Source organism: Setaria viridis, chromosome 3, assembly GCF_005286985.2.
Source record: "Setaria viridis chromosome 3, Setaria_viridis_v4.0, whole genome shotgun sequence".
Classification (NCBI taxonomy): Eukaryota; Viridiplantae; Streptophyta; class Magnoliopsida; order Poales; family Poaceae; genus Setaria; species Setaria viridis.
The window spans coordinates 4018550-4036547 of record NC_048265.2 but is presented as its reverse complement, the minus strand read 5'-3'; the positions used below and the strand labels follow the sequence as shown (position 1 = coordinate 4036547).

At 49.6% G+C, this 17998-nt stretch overlaps 3 protein-coding genes across 3 annotated transcripts; 2 read left to right on the top strand and 1 right to left on the bottom strand.

Annotated features, from left to right (window-relative positions):
• Positions 1–5736: 5736 nt before the first annotated feature.
• Positions 5737–8433, top strand: LOC117847174 (uncharacterized). The gene is made up of 2 exons (XM_034728337.2): positions 5737–6233; positions 7192–8433. The coding sequence occupies exons 1-2, from the start codon at positions 6126–6128 to the stop codon at positions 7954–7956; spliced, it is 873 nt and encodes a 290-aa protein (XP_034584228.1). The 5' UTR covers positions 5737–6125; the 3' UTR covers positions 7957–8433.
• A 3462-nt stretch (positions 8434–11895) lies between these two features.
• On the top strand, positions 11896–13634 carry LOC117848184 (uncharacterized). Its single transcript, XM_034729514.2, has 3 exons — positions 11896–12890; positions 12985–13285; positions 13585–13634. The coding sequence occupies exons 1-3, from the start codon at positions 12072–12074 to the stop codon at positions 13632–13634; spliced, it is 1170 nt and encodes a 389-aa protein (XP_034585405.2). The 5' UTR covers positions 11896–12071.
• Positions 13635–15407: 1773 nt separating this feature from the next.
• Positions 15408–16347, bottom strand: LOC117848258 (uncharacterized). The gene is made up of 2 exons (XM_034729595.2): positions 15586–16347; positions 15408–15482 (listed from the first exon to the last, which is right to left on the bottom strand). Exons 1-2 carry the CDS (start codon positions 16240–16242, stop codon positions 15408–15410), a joined length of 732 nt encoding a protein of 243 aa, XP_034585486.1. The 5' UTR covers positions 16243–16347.
• Positions 16348–17998: the final 1651 nt, after the last annotated feature.

Here is a 17998-nt window from a genome sequence, read left to right as displayed (position 1 = left end):
TTGGGGTTAGGGCGAAACGAGAGACCTGGAACTCGCCGCAGTCTGGAAATTGGGTGGATTCAGGTGAAACTCGCCGCAGTCTGGAAACTGGGTGGATTCGGGTGGGTCGTCAGATTGGATTTGGAAAGACTACACGAGTTTTTTTGGAAAACACAACAACCGAGTTCTTGATGCTAAAAGGGGCGCGGGGAGAGCCCTGTGCTGACCTTCTGGGGCGTAGTGCCACCTCGGAGAGGTTGATGCACTCAGCAATGGTGTTACTGATGCAATCGAGCCCTGCGATTAGATCGGAGGGCGTGGGTGGGCGGGTTGCCGCGAGGATGTGTGGGACCCTCTCTGAGAGAGAGAGAGAGAGAGAGAGAGAGAGAGAGAGAGAGAGAGAGAGATCGCTGACCTGCTAGGCAAGCGGCGTGATGATCCTCAGGTGAAGACCTTGCTTCGTCGAAGCAGATCCGACGGATGCCACGCAGGCGGCGGACGCCGAGTTGGTGAAGGAGGTGGTGGAGTCGGAGTCCACCAGCATGCTCACGAAGCGGAGCTGGATCGGGTTGGTGAGGAAGTTCTTCATGCTCTCGGGGGAGATCATGCCGGGGCGGGATGCCATCGAGCTCGCTGGGGAGGATCTCACGATCACCCCTACCTGGCGCATCAACTGTTGGATTTGGTGACCGGCAGTCCACCAGGGGGCTACTCAGGTGGTAGATTTGTAGGCAGGGGAGATCGTAAGACCAAGAGCTCGAATGGTAACATAGAGACGTAAGGTTTAGATAGGTTCGGCCTCCGTAGAGTAATACCCTACATCCTTGTTCTGGTGGATTGTATTGATGATCGCAGGTGCGAAGAGTTAGCGTGAGGTGGGATGAATCTAGGTGTGTTTTGATGCCCTCGGGAGGCATCCCTGGCCGCCTTATATAGGTTGACGACCTAGAGTTACAATCGGATAAGATCTAATACTAGTCGGTTGTTACATAGAAAGCAATCTAAGTTGGTTTACAACAAGTATCCCATGATATCTGGGCTGAATTGATTCGCCTGGCCTCTTGGCTTGTACTCCACGCGTCTCAATGCCTTCGCCCGCACGGTATGGTCGGGCAGGCTCACTTATCAGGGCCGACCAATATCCTGGTCGGTGGGGACCCGTGGATACCCTTATCCTCTAAGAGAATCCTAAACCGTAGGGTGCGGCCCATGTTCTTGAAAGGTTTACGTGGCAGTTCGTGGAGCGTTGCTCCATGCCTTAAATTTCTTCTTCCTTTTTCTAATATCTAGTCCAAGTGATCCACTACACATAAGAATGTGTTATACATTGGTCCATATTTTATCAGCGTCTACCAAGTCAATGGAACGGGGAAATTATTGCCAATATCATCAACGAATAGTATATTAGTATGTTCAAGAGCAAGGATCCATCATCCATCGAGACTCGAAAGGCGAAGGGGGCATATCACCATGGCCTCCGTTGGAAGCAGTATTCTCAACTCTATAGGAATTCAGAATGCGGAGATTTTCCGGTGGTACGTTTGGATGTAGCTTGAAATTTTTTATGATGGAACCTTATTTTGCAAAATTCCTATGAAGCGAGGCATTTCATAGGAGTTTCGCGAATTCTTGGACATTGAATCCTTTTCTTAAAAGGTATACATATAAAAAATTTCGACAATAACCAAATTGTACATAATTCCACAGCTACTCCTTGGTTGCAGAGGAGGTCTGCATCGCGCCATGGCCCATGCCACGCCTAGCAACTGTTAGGCAATTGGACACATAGTATACGTGTTATACGGTATGTATGGGCAGAGCTTAGTGAGGGTCAGGGTGGGCCACGGCCGCTCCCTCAGTTCTGCTAATCTCTAGAGAAAGTACTCAGACATTGAGGTTATATTAGAGTTTTAGTATACATGGAGCTGGCCCCTCTAAATTTCCAGTGAAGCTCCGCCGCTGGCTAAGATAAACCTAGTGGGTAATGGTAGCTAGTACTACTAGGCAGGTAGCTGAAACTGAAATTTTGGAGGTGAGTGGAGGGGCATTAATGGCTGTGGGGTTTTGCGTCGGGCAGTATGGCCGCCGCACATGATTCGTTTTGACGGGTAAAGCCGTTGGCCGGCCCGGAGGCCGGAGGCGCGTCGTCGTCGTTGGAGTAAAATCGCGGGAAATTAAAAGCCTAGCAGGGCCACATTCCCGTGGTCGCCTTGTTCCCCGACGAACCCCGGGTTTTCATCGACGATCGTCGCCGGCCGCTGCTTTTTTTTCCCCCAATAAATAATTATATATTTCTTTCATCGAATCTGCATATATCTGGTATATTTGAAAATGAATTGTTTTCCGCCTCCATACATCCCATCTGGTCGATCGGTCTCTCTGTCTATCTCGCTAGCCTACGACCTAGGTGTACGTGATCGCTATCTTGTCTGCATATACACGTACATACACATGTGACTGTGGCACGTACATATGGGCAGTAGTACTAGTCCTACGACACTCCTATGTGGCCGGGGATGATCCCTGTATAATAATAATTGAATTTATATCGTCATTATCGACAATGACAACACCATTTTAATTTTCACAAGAATTTTCTTCATCTTTTACAGTGGTCAGGGGTCTACATACATACACGAAAATAAAAGAGAAAAAGGTGTATTCATGCATGATGTGGCCCTAGGTTACTTACGGATCGGGAGGACACACACGACACGACTCAGGGTGGTATATGACCCAGCACGTCGCATCAGAGACAGTAACATGTACGCATCACTGGACACCCTGCCTTTAATCGTCCTCTGGTCCAGCGCTCTTGACATGTCTGAGCATGGCAATGCATAGTGTATGTACGTGGCATTGCAGCTACTCAACGTGACAGCATGTAGGTTAGCTTTTGTACGTGTGGTTGAACCTCGAGATCGCAAGGGAGCTCAAAATAAAGAAATGGAGGATAACATGAGACAAGAGCAAGATAGGAACTAGCAAAAGATCCCACAAGTAAACATATACTATTTGAGGGTGGTGGTGGTGCCTTTTTCTTCCCTTGATGGCTTTGATGCACACTCACACAGTGCCCCTAATGCAAGCAAGAAAAGGCAGAGCATGTAGGAGCCGATGAGGGCCAGGGGAGGCCACTACCTGCTGGCCATGCCCCATAATTGCATTGCCTTGCCTTACCTTGCATGCTATGGGATGGGTCCCAAAGCCCCCAGCAAGCAAGTCCCAATGCAAGAACCCTAGACATGCTAGCAAGCAACCCACGGAGAGACAGAGAGAGGATGGAGAAAAAACTGAAAAAGAGCGCATGCACGCGGCAAGAGGTTGAAAGAAAGGCGATCGCTTTACCACTGTGCGTTGCTCAAAGTCTAGAATAAACCCCAAGAAAGAGATGGCCGGACGGACGGATGGATGGATGGAGATCCAAGGTACATGACCCCTCCGGATTGTGTCCCCCACGGCCATTGTCTTCTTCCTCCTCCCTACCCCGCCTCTCTCTCTGACTCTCTCCCATGCAGGTGCAGGTGCGGCCACAGGTGAGCACAGGGAAATTGAATATAGCCATGGTGGCCCGCCCCCTCGTTAGTTTTGTGTGCATTAACTTGCTACCGGACGATTTGTGTAGCAGCTACTCACACAGCTTCTCGAGCTACTCAGCCGTCCTATGCCTGCGTTGTACTGCTATACTCAACCCAGCTTAATGGTGCTATGGGGATTGTTATTTGGCTGATCTTCCATCTCAACCCAGCTTAATGGTGCTCCCCGTCGTCGTGCTCGCTCATTAACTAATGTAAAGCTGTGACTCATAGCACATGAGGTTGGTACCTGTGTTTGTCAGACTGCGAGGGTCTATTGCACGTGAAAAACTAGAAAGAGTGCGAGACTAGTCTCTCCTATATTGTTGTGCATTTTGTGTGTGCAATTTTCAGGTCGCCAAATACGAGAGCCCGGCCCCTAGATCACAGAGCAAAAAGCTTAACCGCAAACGAGTGATTGATGTAAAATGTGTCAAATACTTCGTACAAAGAGGTTACATTTACATCCGAAAAGAGAGAAAAAAATAAAACCCACCTGGGATTGCCGGTAGGAGGGAGAGGAAGACCGAGAAGCAAACAAGCTCTCGTCTCGTAGCGGCGCGGTCGGAAGCAGAGCAATAAAAATCGCGGCACCGCAGCGCCGCGCTGGAGACGCGTAGTGCTAGTGCTAGGTAGTAACCGAGCCCGGCGCTACGAACAAACGAGGAGAGGTCGTTGCGTTGCATGCCGGCGCGGCGCAAGGCAACACAACACAAAGGCTTTTTTATTTTTATTTTCCCCCCCTTTTCTACTAGGCGTGGCCGCCGCGGCGCATAGCATATTGTACGTTTGGGTTGGACTTGAACACGGCCGAGCCTCCTCATCGGCGGCCGCCGGTAAAGCAAGAAAAAGAAAGAAAGCCGGTACAGGCCCACCGCCACCACATGGCGCCCTTTCCCATGCAAACTTTTGTCGCCTCTCCTCTCCTCTCCTTTTCCTTCTCTCCTCCCCGGGCACAGCCAGCTCAGACTGTTTTTTTTTTAAGATAACCAGCTCAGACTGTCAAACCCGAACAAGGAAACAAAACAACTGCCATTCCATTCCTCTGCGACGCGTTACTCCTTGTTTTTACCACGCACGCATGTACGATTGTCAACCGTACATACATACATACATACATGCACCACGCAGATCGAGCGGAGCTGTTTCTTTTCTGCTCTTTTTTTCACTTATTTCAGGCCATTCATCGATCGATTCCCTTGTATATTGCTGCTGCCGAGCTGCCTTGGGCTGTTGGATCGGTTGATCCACGCCTTTTCTTTTTCCCACGGCAACAGCCACGTCCTGACAAAGCTTCGCGGCTGCGAGGACACGAGGCGAGCCATAGCAAACCCATGATTGTCCTCGACCTCAATCTCCAGCTCTATTATATTACTGCTGTAGTATTATACCTGTTCAGACGACACAATACCTTAATTTCTTTTCTTTCCGATCCCTGCATGGACGACGTTAAGCGTACCTGGACAAGAACACGAAATGCATGTATTAGCACGACTAGTTTATGTTCAGAGACTTGAGATTCTTGGTTGGTTTCTTTATGCAACCGGCCGGGAATGGACAGTGACACGACGTCGATTGTGCATGTGTACACCAAGCGTCCTCCTTTGCATAGTAGTAGCAGCAGCAGCTTCAGATATGCCACCCAAGATATACAAATGTACAGAAATGAATCACGTCAAGCGTAAATACCACAGAATGGATTGAAATGTATGAAAATCATGTACAAACATTCATTGTGCATGGAACCTGAATTGGAAGGAACAGATGCTTCATTCCAGGAGCCAGCAGGGGGAACCCAACTCACTGCGTAATGATGGTGGGGGGTCAAATTAAGATTTGAAACGAGCCCATTTTGAACTTAATTTTGGAGGGAAAGTGAGACCGGGTGATGAGTTAATCAGTGGAGTAATTACTATACTCAGATTGTTTGCGCCATTAGCCCTGATGATAAGATGATCCAAGTTTTATCTTTTCATCAAAGCGTTGCACCCCCTGTCTAAACTCTAAGCCCCTCCTCACCAATTCATAAAAAAAGAGGTTATATGTGCATGTATTGTTTGTCACATTTCCTCTTGACTATCTGCTACTGTGCTACATCGACTGATGAATGAACCCTCCTGCAGGCAAAGAAAGATACTGCACCCTTGAAGAGACGGAAAAGAAAATAAAGAAAAACGAAGACTTTGTCCAAGGGAGCAAAGGCCAAGGTACACAAGAGACACAAAAGTGGTTGGACCCACGCGAGAGAGAGGAGAGAGAGAAGGCCTGCATTTGTTTTTCAAATGTTTTTCCAACCGGTGGGTGGCCACACCAGATGGCAGGAGATCATAGGCCACTGCACATTCCAAATAATCAATCCCTAATTTCCTCCCCTTCCCCCACAACACTCCCAAGTTTCCATATAATTATTTAGCATTTAGCAATCTGCCATCCTCGGCTTGCAGCCTTGCTATATATATTTCTCTCTCCCCCTCCCCTCCCCACCTCCTCCCCCTCTATATACGCACAAGACGCCAGAAGCAGCAGCAGCAGCAGCAGCAGCAGCGATCGCGCAAAAGCAAAAGGCAAGCCATGGCAATGGAACCACTCCCTCTCTTCATGGGGGACGGCACGGACGCCGCGCTCTTCTCCGCCCTCTGGACCTCCTTCCCGGACGATCTGCAGCAGCCCCCGCAGGAGGTACTAGATTCACTTCATCTCTCTCCTAATCCAATCGCAATTCGACTGATTTTATTTATTGTTTCCCCATTCGCTCTTCTTCCTCCTCTCGTCCCTCCTGCTCAAAACCACAACACCCTCTGGTTCCGCCGCCGCCGACGCCGCTGCATTTTGTTCTTGGCTGGCCGCCACGGCAGCCACGGCAGGGGAGGCGGCAATGGCCTCCGCCGTGTGTCCGCTGTTGCGAGCGCCCGCAGGGGATCTCTCTCCCTGCCCCGCGTGACATTTACTGCCGTGGTCAAGGGGGGTTAGGCAGCCAGCGAATTGGAGAGGGTTCCATCCAGACGCCTTGACACTTCTTTAGCGTGGTGGAATTCTTCTCCTCCAGTCCTCCCCCTCCCTAATCTCAAGGGGGTCCTGCATGTTCGGCATCGCCTCGTGGAAAATTTAACTTTTATCAGACGTGTCTACAGACTTCTCTTCCCGTTTGGTTCATTCACATTTCTTTTCAACCAAAAAGCTTTGCCACTGTAGCGAGATGCTGTTGAATGATGGTGCCCTTTTCTTTTACTTTTTATGCATGTCGATTTGTTTTTTAATGAAGAAAAAACTTTTGTTTCTGGAGGAGCCCAGCATGGGCTCCCAGGTCTCCAACTGACATGAGTAGTAGTGGTTGTATGATGCAATCATTTGCAGGAATCCAAATCATTTGCCCTCTAGATCGTGCTGCCATGTCCCTGTCCAGCCATCACCTTGTGTTTCGCGTCCGTTCTTGCATTAAGCAGCACGGTGAAATTTCATCAGATTATCGTTAGCACTACTGCACTAGTATCAGTTTTAATTCTGATACTGATCTTTTTTTTTTGCTTCTCAACCTTTTTGCACTGGTGATTCTTTGAATCTTGCGCATATATCAACAGGAAGAAAGAAAGAAAGCACGAAAGCACTAACCATCTTTAATTTCTTGCTGCTGCTGCAGAGCGTGGCGGAGCTGAAGCAGAGCCTGTTGGCCACCACGCTGGAGCTGGAGGCGGCCAAGGAGGAGCTCAAGAAGAAGGAGCAGAGCATCGCCAAGCTCGCCGACCTTGTCCGCCAGGTGGTCAAGGAGCGCGACGACGCGCGCGACCAGCTGCAGCAACTCCGCCTGCTCGCCGCCGCCGCGCCGGCCCCCGCCGCCCAGCCGCAGCCGCTCGTCACCTCCAGTGTCACCGACTCCGACTGCAGCCTCGTCTCGTCCCCGGTCGACCCCTTCTTCGACCCCGTCACCTCTGCCGACAGGCGCTGCAAGCTCAGCCCCGCCACGCCGCCGCCCCCGTCGGCGGCCGCCGCCAAGCAGCAGTGCCAGCCCGGCGCCAACGTCGTCGGGTCGGCGGCCGACGCCGTGCTCGATATGCTCGCCAGCAAGAGGCCGCTGCCTCAGAAGGGGCGGCTGCTGGCGGCCGTCATGGAGGCCGGGCCGCTGCTGCAGAACCTGCTCGTCGCCGGGCAGCTCCCGCGGTGGCGCAACCCGCCCACTGTGCACGCCCCGGACACGCTGCCCTTCGGCGCCCGCGCCGGCTACGTCGGCGCGCCCATGGCTGCTGGCGGCGCCAACGCCGTGGCGGCCGCCGCGACGCTGGGCTACGCCGGCTCCAACACCTGCATGAAGCGGCCGATGACGGCGATGCCCATGCTGCCGCTGACGCCCATGGCCGCCGCCAACTGCTCGACGGGGTTCATTGCCAAGCGGCAGAGGCTGCATTGACAGCAACCCAGCTGCGCGGCGGTTGTACGCCTGGTCGCCGACGGGTGGGACCACTTGTCAGCTACAGGCGATTCACCATTCTCCATTGATTGATGAGTGAAACGTTTCAACTAGCAATGGTGCCTTAGATGCTAACTGCATAGTAGTGTTATGAGTCATAGAAGTAACTTACTAGAAGTATAGTCAGGTGCTTATGATAGTGTGAATAGCAGGGCTTCACAGTTCTTCCTTCCGCTGCTTTTTTTTTTGGGTTTCTCTTCAATTTTTGGGCATGCGAGTGTCTTAGAGTGAGGCTGTTATGTTAATAGCTTGACATGGAGTATCAGAACCAACATTTCTTGCTTTGTGGTGAGGATCTTGGTTCAACTAATTCCATGTCACAGCCCATGGCTTGGCTTGGAGTCACAATTTATCTATCCTTCAGTGGAGAGCTTGTTCTTGATATGTTCTCCGCAAATCAATATATATGCTACATTATCTTTTGGTGTCAGAATTTTCAGATACGACTTTTAACTGTTCAATGTTTGAGATAAACAAGCATAGTCTAGGTGAAAAACTGGACAACAATAGCATCTTCACAGCAAAGACTAGATGAAAAAACTTATGCCTCGTTCATCAGCATGTATTCAGAGTTTCAGACTAGCAATGTCAGTATGTCACAGTAGGTGACAAAGTTTGGTTGGGGTATTCCGTCCACTAACAAAAGAATATTCTAAGCAGAGGAAACAAGTGTTTATCCTTTGCTAATGTTTGTCCTCGAGACACGAAACTTGTTCTCGTCTCTTTGATTTATTTATATGTAATTGGGCAGAACATGGGTGACGAACCGGCGCCGAACTTAGGACGCGTTGAGCGGCTAAATGCATTGCACATCCCAACACCACCTTTTCAACACTAAGAACACCCTCCAAGGAACCCACACTTCTTGACTATGCCAATTCTTTTTTGCAGAACTCCCTCTCCTAACTGCCCTATTAGTTCTTAATTTTGGTTGATTAGCTTGCTAGGTCTCACATGAGCAGATAGAGAAGGGGGTTCTTGCTTCCTACTCATCATTACCAGATGCAAGTAAACTTTTAGGGAGTATAGAATGACAGTTTCAACCAAATTGACAGCAGTCCATAACAGAATGCTGATATCTTCAGAGTTTACAATACAACATGCAGAGAAGCAATAGCTCTTCACAAAGTACCTGGAAGTGCACTGCAAACAAGTAGCATACAGCAAGTTCCGGAATTTTTCTTCTTCCCTGAAACATGAAATGAGAAAAGCATATTCCATTTCATTTGAGGCGAACTTAATTCGCTTGTGTGAGTACATAGATCATGAGCCTTTTCATACGAAAAGCAATATGAACATAAAAGGAATCTACTTACAAGTTATCATGTCACCACTAAATCATACTTTCTGCAGTAACCTTTAAAACAGTCTCCTATGTAATGATCTGCATGCCTGCAGCAACTGAAGAACAATCATGCCAAAGCAACATCAGCAAGAGCATGCTGCTCCCTGTGGGTAGAGACAGAGTAGTGTGTAAAGATAAAGCCGTTGCTTGCAAGTATGTGAACGGCTAAGCAGCCAAGCTTGCGAATTTTGGGATGATAGTTGCTAGGCAGAAAACTTTGATTAAAATCAGTTGGTTTTCACCCTTTCAGGATTTTTTTCATACCAGCAGCATTAACAAGTGCAAGCGCATATTCACACAATCAAAATAATGTAGTATGTAAGAGACACCGACACACCTATGTAAAGATTGCGCTTACACTATCGCAGTTTGGAGCCGCCTGGCTACACGGTTCGGTCTACACCACTTGCCGTCAGCGCAGTGGATTTCAACGATTTACAAGTGGTGGAAGCAAAGTAGAAGATATATTGAAAGGCAAAACAGATCCTACTTCGATGGAGTGGTGGAATATATGGAAAGAACAAAATAGAAGAACATTCAATCAATAGAGCAAATCCTCTGAGGATGTGGCATACCTAATTAAAGAGGAAGCTGGACAATATCAATAGGCAACTCAGGGCAACACCCTGGACCCTCAACAAGACACCTAGCGTTTCTGTTTGTTTTTCTCGTTGTTTTACTACCCCGGGGGCTAGTTGTTTCTTACCTTTCTTTCACTGTTTTCCTAGTAGTGGTTATGTTTGTTCAGGGGGCCGGTTTTTTCAGTTGTTTTCCAGTTGTACTCTAATCTTTTTGTTTTCGCTTCTTTCTAATAAAAATTCGGCAAAGCCTCTTGCCGTCCGTTCAAAAAGAACTATTGCTGACAAAAATGTCACATCCGATTTCTATGTGCATTCCATAAAAGGTACATATTTGCTGGCGGTGTTGGTAATTTTGGAGGGCAAGTAGAAAATTGATGAAGAATTGGTCCATACAAAGAGGCAAAGTGTTTCCTTCCTGTTCAGTATTGAAGGTGCCTTTTTTTCCCTTTCCAAACATGCACGGACTTAAGAACATTTGCTTCAGTTGTGGTGGTGACAGCAAAGCTACAACAGATAGTAATACAGCATCATAAGTACTTCCGCATCCTTAAATCTGAATATCATGGTATTTGCTGACAAAAATGTGTGTTTGTGTATATACAGCGCCAATGCCCATATACTGACAGTTCAACAGTATCCATGTCAGAATATAAACATTGAGGCTCCATGTTTACTTAGCCAAGCGATGCAGAGTGAGCAATTTATAAGTGGGAAGATGTAAACAAGTAAACGGAATATTCAAATTTCACCAAGGGCATTCATCTTTAATAACACAGTTATGATTTCAGCTGCCAAGAATGGTTCAAACGGTTATCTGTGGTAACTTCGAAGTACTGGTGGTTTAAAAAGATTCAGTTTCAGCTAAATTAAACAGCAGCTAAAAACAATTGCATGGTGAATCTTAACTCATGCATCGGATTGTTCTTTTATCGAAAACGGCATCAAGTTGCTCTCCTTTAAGTTTTCCAGTCGATTAAGAAGCTCACCTGGAACCATTGAGGTGACAGAAGGGATATGAGCCTGTAGTAAGCGACAGTTAAGTATGTTCATTCCTATCAGAAAAAAGGAAATTATGTTGGCTTTGCTATTTTCAAATGCCTATTTTAGTCGAGTCTGCATAATACTAACAGAGTAACAGTTCACGAAATTCAATGCATGGCCTCGCATCATCACACAGCATAAGTTTTGGAGAAATCAAACTACCATCAGGAGTATCTGTAAAATGCACATGTGCTATTCTAACGAGGCATGCAAACACCAGCTGATGAGTATAATGGGATGCCTCAATTTTATTTTTGGCAATCATGTATACTGTATGTAAACGGACTATAATAAAAGTACTAAAGGGAACAGGAACTGTGCGTTGAGACACCTTCTCTCAGACATAACCCGCACCTAAAGGATCTTCAGTTATGTCTCGGCAACAGTAAGCAGAGGCAACTCTGGCCTTTGGTAGGCTACAGTAAACTAAAAAACTAGTAATAAAACGTCAAAAGGATGCAGCGGCCGTTACAATTAAATGGCACCAAGCCGCCAATGGCTGATGACTTGGAATTTAAAATCATTGGCAATGCACAAGCAACAGGTTTCAGTGTTTTGGCCTAGAGCCTAGCAGATTGTTAACTCTGCTGGTGGTATACCAATGTGCGACAAACACTGGCCATCTGTTCCGGCAGAACCAGTTAGCAGCCATCACAGCAGGCAAGGACAGGCAGTGATCTGTTCCGGTTTCCCGGCTTGCTTGTCCATTCAGTTTCAGACTTTCAGTTCAACAGCACAGAGGAATCACCTGATTTCCCCATACCCTACTGTAACACAGCACAAATATTCACAACTCGCAATCGCAAGCCCTGAAGCAAATTCGCACTAGCGCACGGAATGGAGAGTTGAGACGGATTCAGTATTCGCATCAGCTTACCGCGCGTGCGGGCCCGCTCCTCGGCTCCACCGGCCACCGCCTGCCGAGCGCGCGGCGCGGGTGGAGGCGAGGAAGATGCTCCAGCGGCATCGGCGGCGGGTCGCACCCCTCGCCGCCCCCTCCTCGATCTCGTAGGGTTACGGCGACCGACCAGGCAACCAGCGTCAGAGTTTCGGAGAGGAAGAGCGGTTATCGCCTCGCTCCTGTCAGGATGTGGGCCCGCACCCGTTCTCCTATGCGATCCCACCTTGTCAGCGAGACCGACCACCCGGCCTTCAAATACTCGCGCCCTCGGCGCGTGGCGCCAACCCGGGTAACCACCCCAACGAACTCACCCTCCCGACCCGACCTCCCCCTGTCCCCCACTCTGCGCGGCGAGGAGGAACCCAAGAGCCCGACGGGTTCTCCCTCTCCCCCCGCACGATCGCGGCCGCGAGGAGACAAGAGAGGGAGGAAGCGTAGCGCGAGAGCCCCCGGGCAGGCGCGCGTGCCGGTCGCGCCTCCCGGATCGGGGCGCGATCGACAGCGATCCATGGACGTGTTCAACGGGGTGCGCTTCGTGCGGCTGCGGTGCTGCGCGCGGCGCGGCAAGTACCTCGCCGCCGACGTCGACGGTCTCAACGTCTGCCTCTCCGGCCAGCGCGGCGTGCACAACGTGGTGTGGGCGGTCCACCACGCGGCGGGGCCCGACGGCGGGCCCTGCGTCCTCCTCCGCGGCGCCTACGGCCGGTACCTCCTCGCCACCAGCGTGCAGGCCGGGACGGGCCCCTCCCACGGCGTCCTCACCACGCAGGACGACCTCGCCCACACCCCGCCGCCGCCCGGGATGCTGTGGCAGGCGATCCCCAGGCGGAGCACCTTCGTCATGCGGAGCGGCACGGGCCGCTACCTCCGCGCCAACGGCCGATACCTCCGGTGGCGCAGGGCCGTCACCTCCGCCGGGGACAATGGCAGCACCATGATGCAGTGGGACATCGAGAACGTCCCCATCAGGATGACGCGGCCCTGCATCCTTGATCCGACCTACCAGGTAATTTCGCGATCCATCCTGTCAGTGGGACATCAAGAAACGGTAGTGAGGATTATGTGATCCATCCTTGCTAACAAGGATATGCGATGAGCAGCTGACGCACGCGCGCCGGCGTCCGCTGACGGAGAGCGAGGTGGCTCGGCAGATCCGGTTCGTCCGCGGCGAGACCAACGGGGCCGTCAACGAGGGAGCCTGGAGGACGATGCGGCTCAACACCCACAACCTGATGCAGCTGCGGCTCACGCTGGCGTGCCGCCTGGGCGCCAGCAGGGACGTCACCCGCACCACCCTCTGCATCCGGGCCGGCCGCTTCGGGCACCTCACTCCTCTGCTCGTCGACCTGCCCATCGGAAACAACCGCATCGACATTGTCATCCTCAACCACGGCACGCAAGGTGAGGTTCAATCGTTCAGCTTAGCTCAGATCAGGGTTTCTCCATCTTTTTTTTCCCCACTGGTTTCTACCGAGTACTTCATTGAGATTGTTAGTCCAAATGTCTCTCATATGTTGCATGCGCCATCGCCCATATTACCAAATGCTTTCATATGTCTGAATACTTGACTGAGACTGTTCAAATGTTTGACAACCTACATGTCATTGTTCTTGTAAGTACATGATGGACCATGCAAATGTTTCAGAAGATGTGTGCTAATGTCCTCGTTACAAAATTCTGATTTATCCCTTTATTTTCAGCGGACAATGATTTGCGGTACCCAGATTTGAGTGCTCCGTCCATAGAATAGCAGCAAGGCCTCCTAACAAAAAGGTCAGTAGAAAATCATCTGGACATCTCACTGAAGTGATCCCAAGGATTTTTCAGTTCACTTGGAGTGCCTGAATAAGAGTAGAGGAGTAGATGAGTTCTCTTACATGTCTCCAACTAGGTGTCCTGAACTCGGTACTACTCTTGGGAGTCCATTTGTTCTGCTCAGAGTCCTGGAACCAGGGTGGTGTTAGTTTCCCTTGTCTTTACTGAAACTAGTTACTGAAGATACTCATAGAACACAGGTAGCATATGCCACATGATTTTGACAGAAAATGTTGGCCGAAAAGTACCATCTCCATTGCAGCCCTGCAATCTGATTCTTCTGCTGCAGATATGTTACTCTATCAAGTGATCTGTAAAAATACAAATTTGCTGAGTTCTGACAGAGAATGTCTTTGTGAAAAATGTGAAACGGCACTGATATTTTCTGTGCTTTAGATAAATAACTTTTGCCTGTTCTGATGTTTTCATAAAACAAAAGGTTTTTTAGTACCAAATTTCCATAATGTATCTCCTGCTGACAGGATTAGGCTCCTTACATTGATGATATCGTTCCTACAAAATACTTCCAGTGACTTTATGGCGATTTCTCATAGCAAAATAAGATTACTTCTGTCATTTGTAATGCATTGGGGCTGGTTTATCTTTCAGAGGTAACATGCCCTAACATTGATTCTGCTTCAGTTCTCTTTTTGGTGAATCTAGCGTGCATCTTTCTGACAAAAAACAAAATGCTAGTAGTATGGCCGTGCTACGGCAGCAGATCATTAGAACACGTACGCTTTGCAGAAACAAACTCTGAGCATGGCATCCATATAATAGAACGCTTGATCATTAGAACACGTACGCTTTGCATAATTAAAATCTGAGCATGGCATGCATATATAATAGAACAAGCACTACTACAGAAAGTGGAATCACCGCCGGCTCCAAACCGACCTTCACCGCCGGTTTGAGATCCATCGTATCCAATTCGGCGGTGTGGGGTACACTAGAATTAGCGGTGATGCCTATTAAAATTTTTTTAAAAATCACGGACGGCCACGCCCGACCTCCCCGCCGCCGGGTGCCCCCACCGCCCCCACTCCGTGTCGCCCAGACGCCCGAGAGAAGCTTTCCAGAGCCGAATCTCGTCCCCACCGCCACCGGATCCCCACACGCCATCGGATCCCGACGCGGATTCGCGTGCTGCTGAGGCTCCCCGCCGCCGCTCCTCTCTGCCAGGCCAAGGGGCAGCGAGCAAAGAGGGGGGGGGGGACCGGAGGGAGGAAGAGAGGAAGGGAGGGCCGGAGGAAGAGATGGCGGAGTGATAGAGGGAGGGGGCCGGCAGAGGGAGATGATGGAGTCGGGGGAGGGAGAGAGCGGACGCGAGAAAAGAATGAGCTGATCGATAAAAATTTCGGATCCGGCCCCCTCTTTTACCAACGGATAGTGGAAAGATCGGACGGTGATAGTTTTCACCGTCAGTTTGAAACACAAAGCTGGTTATGTGCTGTGTCACAATTTTTTTGAGTTTTACTGTCAGGTTATCTGAAACCGGCGGTGATAGGGTAGTGAATCTGTAGTAGTGAAGGTTGCATGCATCCGAGCATGACAGTGACCAATATTAAACTGCACGCAGCAGTAACACAGACAGAATCAGAAACACGATACGGTGGCAGTAACAAAACGATCAGCAGCTTGGTAACCCATGTACGACACCATAGAGAAACTGAAGCAGCTTCGACTTGGTCCGTCGCCCAGCCGAGCCTCACTTCTTCTTGGCCAGGAAGACGTCGGAGAGCACCGTGTCCGAACGCAGCGCCGCCTTCAGAAGAGCCAGCCCCTGATGGACGTTGCACGGAACAACAGAAAAAAAACGATTTAATGTCAGAATTGGCAGATCAAAACCAAGAATGATCAATAATCAATGTAACCAACGCAAGAACCTCGTCCGTGCCGACGGTGACGAACTTCTCGGCGAGCTCGACGTCCTTGCCGGCGGTGAACTTGTTGATCATCGTGATGCTGGAGATGGCGGACATGGGCGTCACCTCCAGTCCGTCAGTCACCATGTAGGTGACCACCCCCTTGACGTACCCGCCGCTGTCTTCCGAGGACGACGACAACCCCGCCGCCGCAGCGGCGGACGACGGCAGCACGAAAGCCACCTCCGTGGACATGACAAGCTTGCACTGCGGGCACGTGGCCTTCGCCTCCATGGTCGCCGTGGCGCAGTACCCGGCGCACGTGTACAGCCTGAACCTGGCCAGCGCCGGTTCGCCGCCGCCGCCGCCGTCGGCGCCGCCGCCGCCCTGGAGCAGCAGCAGCTCGCGGGCGTCCGGGTGCAGCACCTTGGGCTGGAGGAGGTCGGACCTGTCGGTGCCGGGCTGCAGGTAGGACGCGCCGATGTGCTCCACGCTCTGGTACAGGCGGCCCACGCTGCCGTGCATGGTGCCGGCGGAGACGAGCTTCGCCACGGCCCCGATCGGGAGCGTCAGGAGGCTGAAGACGAAGTCGACGAACTCCTTCCCTGCTTCCGCGAACAGCACTTTCTTCGTCTTGTTGTTGACCAGAAGCTTGAGGGAGATCTTGGTGGAAGCCATGGATCGGTTTGGCGGTAAAGCTGTTTCCAGGAAGTGGTTCTGGGGATCGGGATTTGGATGGCGAGAAGGAGATGTCGCGTACGTGTGGTTTTATAGTCGAGCGAAGATGAATCGTTTGAGTTGGTGATTAATCGCAGGCTCCTTGGCTTCTGATGGAGAAATCAACGCAATGTGGAAAAAAAAAACTGCGTCAAGCCGTCAAGGACTCAAGGGGCAACGACTCAACCAGCCGTGCTAGCGGAGTATACAAACCTTTCCGTCTCCTCAACGCTCTGCCTCCCTAGGAAGCTTGGCATTGATGGCCGCTGTTATAGTTCTTCTTCGCTATTTTCTTCCAGAGGCAACGACCAACGAGTATTCCCCAAAGTTGAAAATTGGTACGAAACACTAGAAGAACATGAAATGCCGAAGGAGAGAATAAAATTTCTTCGAAAGTCCGAGCAGCTAAGTGTAAAGTAAATTCCTGAAACTTATAATTATCCCTTATACGCCATCAAAATTATAACGATCCCTTCAGTGCCACTAACAGGTCTGTCTACTCATCGAGCTTTTGAGATTTATCAATCTCTCAATCACTTCTTTTGGCCGTGGATGCTATATCCGGCGGCTGTTGATGGGCGGCGGTTCTTTTTTGTCTACTCATCAGAATTGTTTGAGATTTGTTTTCGTCTCAATCACTTTTTTTCCTTTGATTTTAAAAGATCCATGGCTACCGGGTATTTATGTGGTGCGCCCGTTAAGAAACAAACCGGGCGCGCTGCTCCAGCTAGACCCGGTAGTTTGTTTGGGCTACATTTTTCCAACTCCGGGCCCTTTTGTTTGGGCTGGAGTTTTTTGAAGAAAAAAGCTTCAACGGGCCTTTGAGGAACAAATGAAGCCCAATGATGAGAGGTAGCGGGAACTGAAAGTTTTAGCCCGCCAAAAAAAAAAGAAAAATATACAGATGGTTTTGCCCCACACGATGCACCTCTGCCTAATTTACAGAGGCATGCAAGACCCCAGTTACAGCACACAACCCCTCAACCAAGAAAGAGAAACACATCTGGATGGAGGAAGGCCAAGAAAACCAAGCGGAGGCAGAGGGTGGAGGCGATCTGGAGAGAGCAGCAAGGTACCGATGAGATCCAGGTGCTTCCAGGTGCTTCCCCAGGTCAGTTTTGTCCCTGCTTCCCCTTCCCCAAAACCCAGGTGCTTTCTTCTGTGAGATCCAGGTGCTTTCTTTTGTGAGATCCATTCTCTCACCTTTTCCTGTTCAAAACAAAACCACACGTGCTGATGAGCGTTCATCTAGGATGCCACCAAAAAAAACCAAAAAATTGTACTACAAAAAATAAATTTCTGAATGAAAACAACATGAAACGATAGTCTGATGATGAGAAAACTTGATGATGTGAAACAATCGAATTTTCCCTTGGAAATATATTAGTTCATGTATTCTCCAGGTTATTTCTGCTAAACATTCCCTTTCTGCTATTGTAAACACCAACTGAGTAACAGAGCACTAGGAACTATTTATTTTTGGTAACTTGCAATATTTACATCACACACGACATTGCTCCATATACAAAATTATGTTTCTAGGTGACCCTGAAAATAAAGAGCATACAAGAATTTAACAATTTAAAAAGCAAACTTAAAAAAATGAAGAATAGTGCAAATACGGATGAAAATGCCAACAGATATTATATAACTCAAAGATGCAAGTGAAAGCGATGACATAAATGATATTAACAAATTTAGCATAAGGTGGTGTATC

Excerpts from the sequence above, each read along its gene's own strand:
- LOC117847174 (XM_034728337.2), top strand. The coding sequence starts at position 6,126 with ATGGCAATGGAACCACTCCCTCTCTTCATGGGGGACGGCACGGACGCC. Across the intron at positions 6,234-7,191 it reads TGCAGCAGCCCCCGCAGGAG|AGCGTGGCGGAGCTGAAGCA; the intron begins GTACTAGATTCA and ends CTGCTGCTGCAG.
- LOC117848184 (XM_034729514.2), top strand. The coding sequence starts at position 12,072 with ATGTGGGCCCGCACCCGTTCTCCTATGCGATCCCACCTTGTCAGCGAG. Across the intron at positions 12,891-12,984 it reads TCCTTGATCCGACCTACCAG|CTGACGCACGCGCGCCGGCG; the intron begins GTAATTTCGCGA and ends TGCGATGAGCAG. Across the intron at positions 13,286-13,584 it reads CCTCAACCACGGCACGCAAG|CGGACAATGATTTGCGGTAC; the intron begins GTGAGGTTCAAT and ends CTTTATTTTCAG.
- LOC117848258 (XM_034729595.2), bottom strand. The coding sequence starts at position 16,242 with ATGGCTTCCACCAAGATCTCCCTCAAGCTTCTGGTCAACAACAAGACG. Across the intron at positions 15,483-15,585 it reads TCACCGTCGGCACGGACGAG|GGGCTGGCTCTTCTGAAGGC; the intron begins GTTCTTGCGTTG and ends AACGTCCATCAG.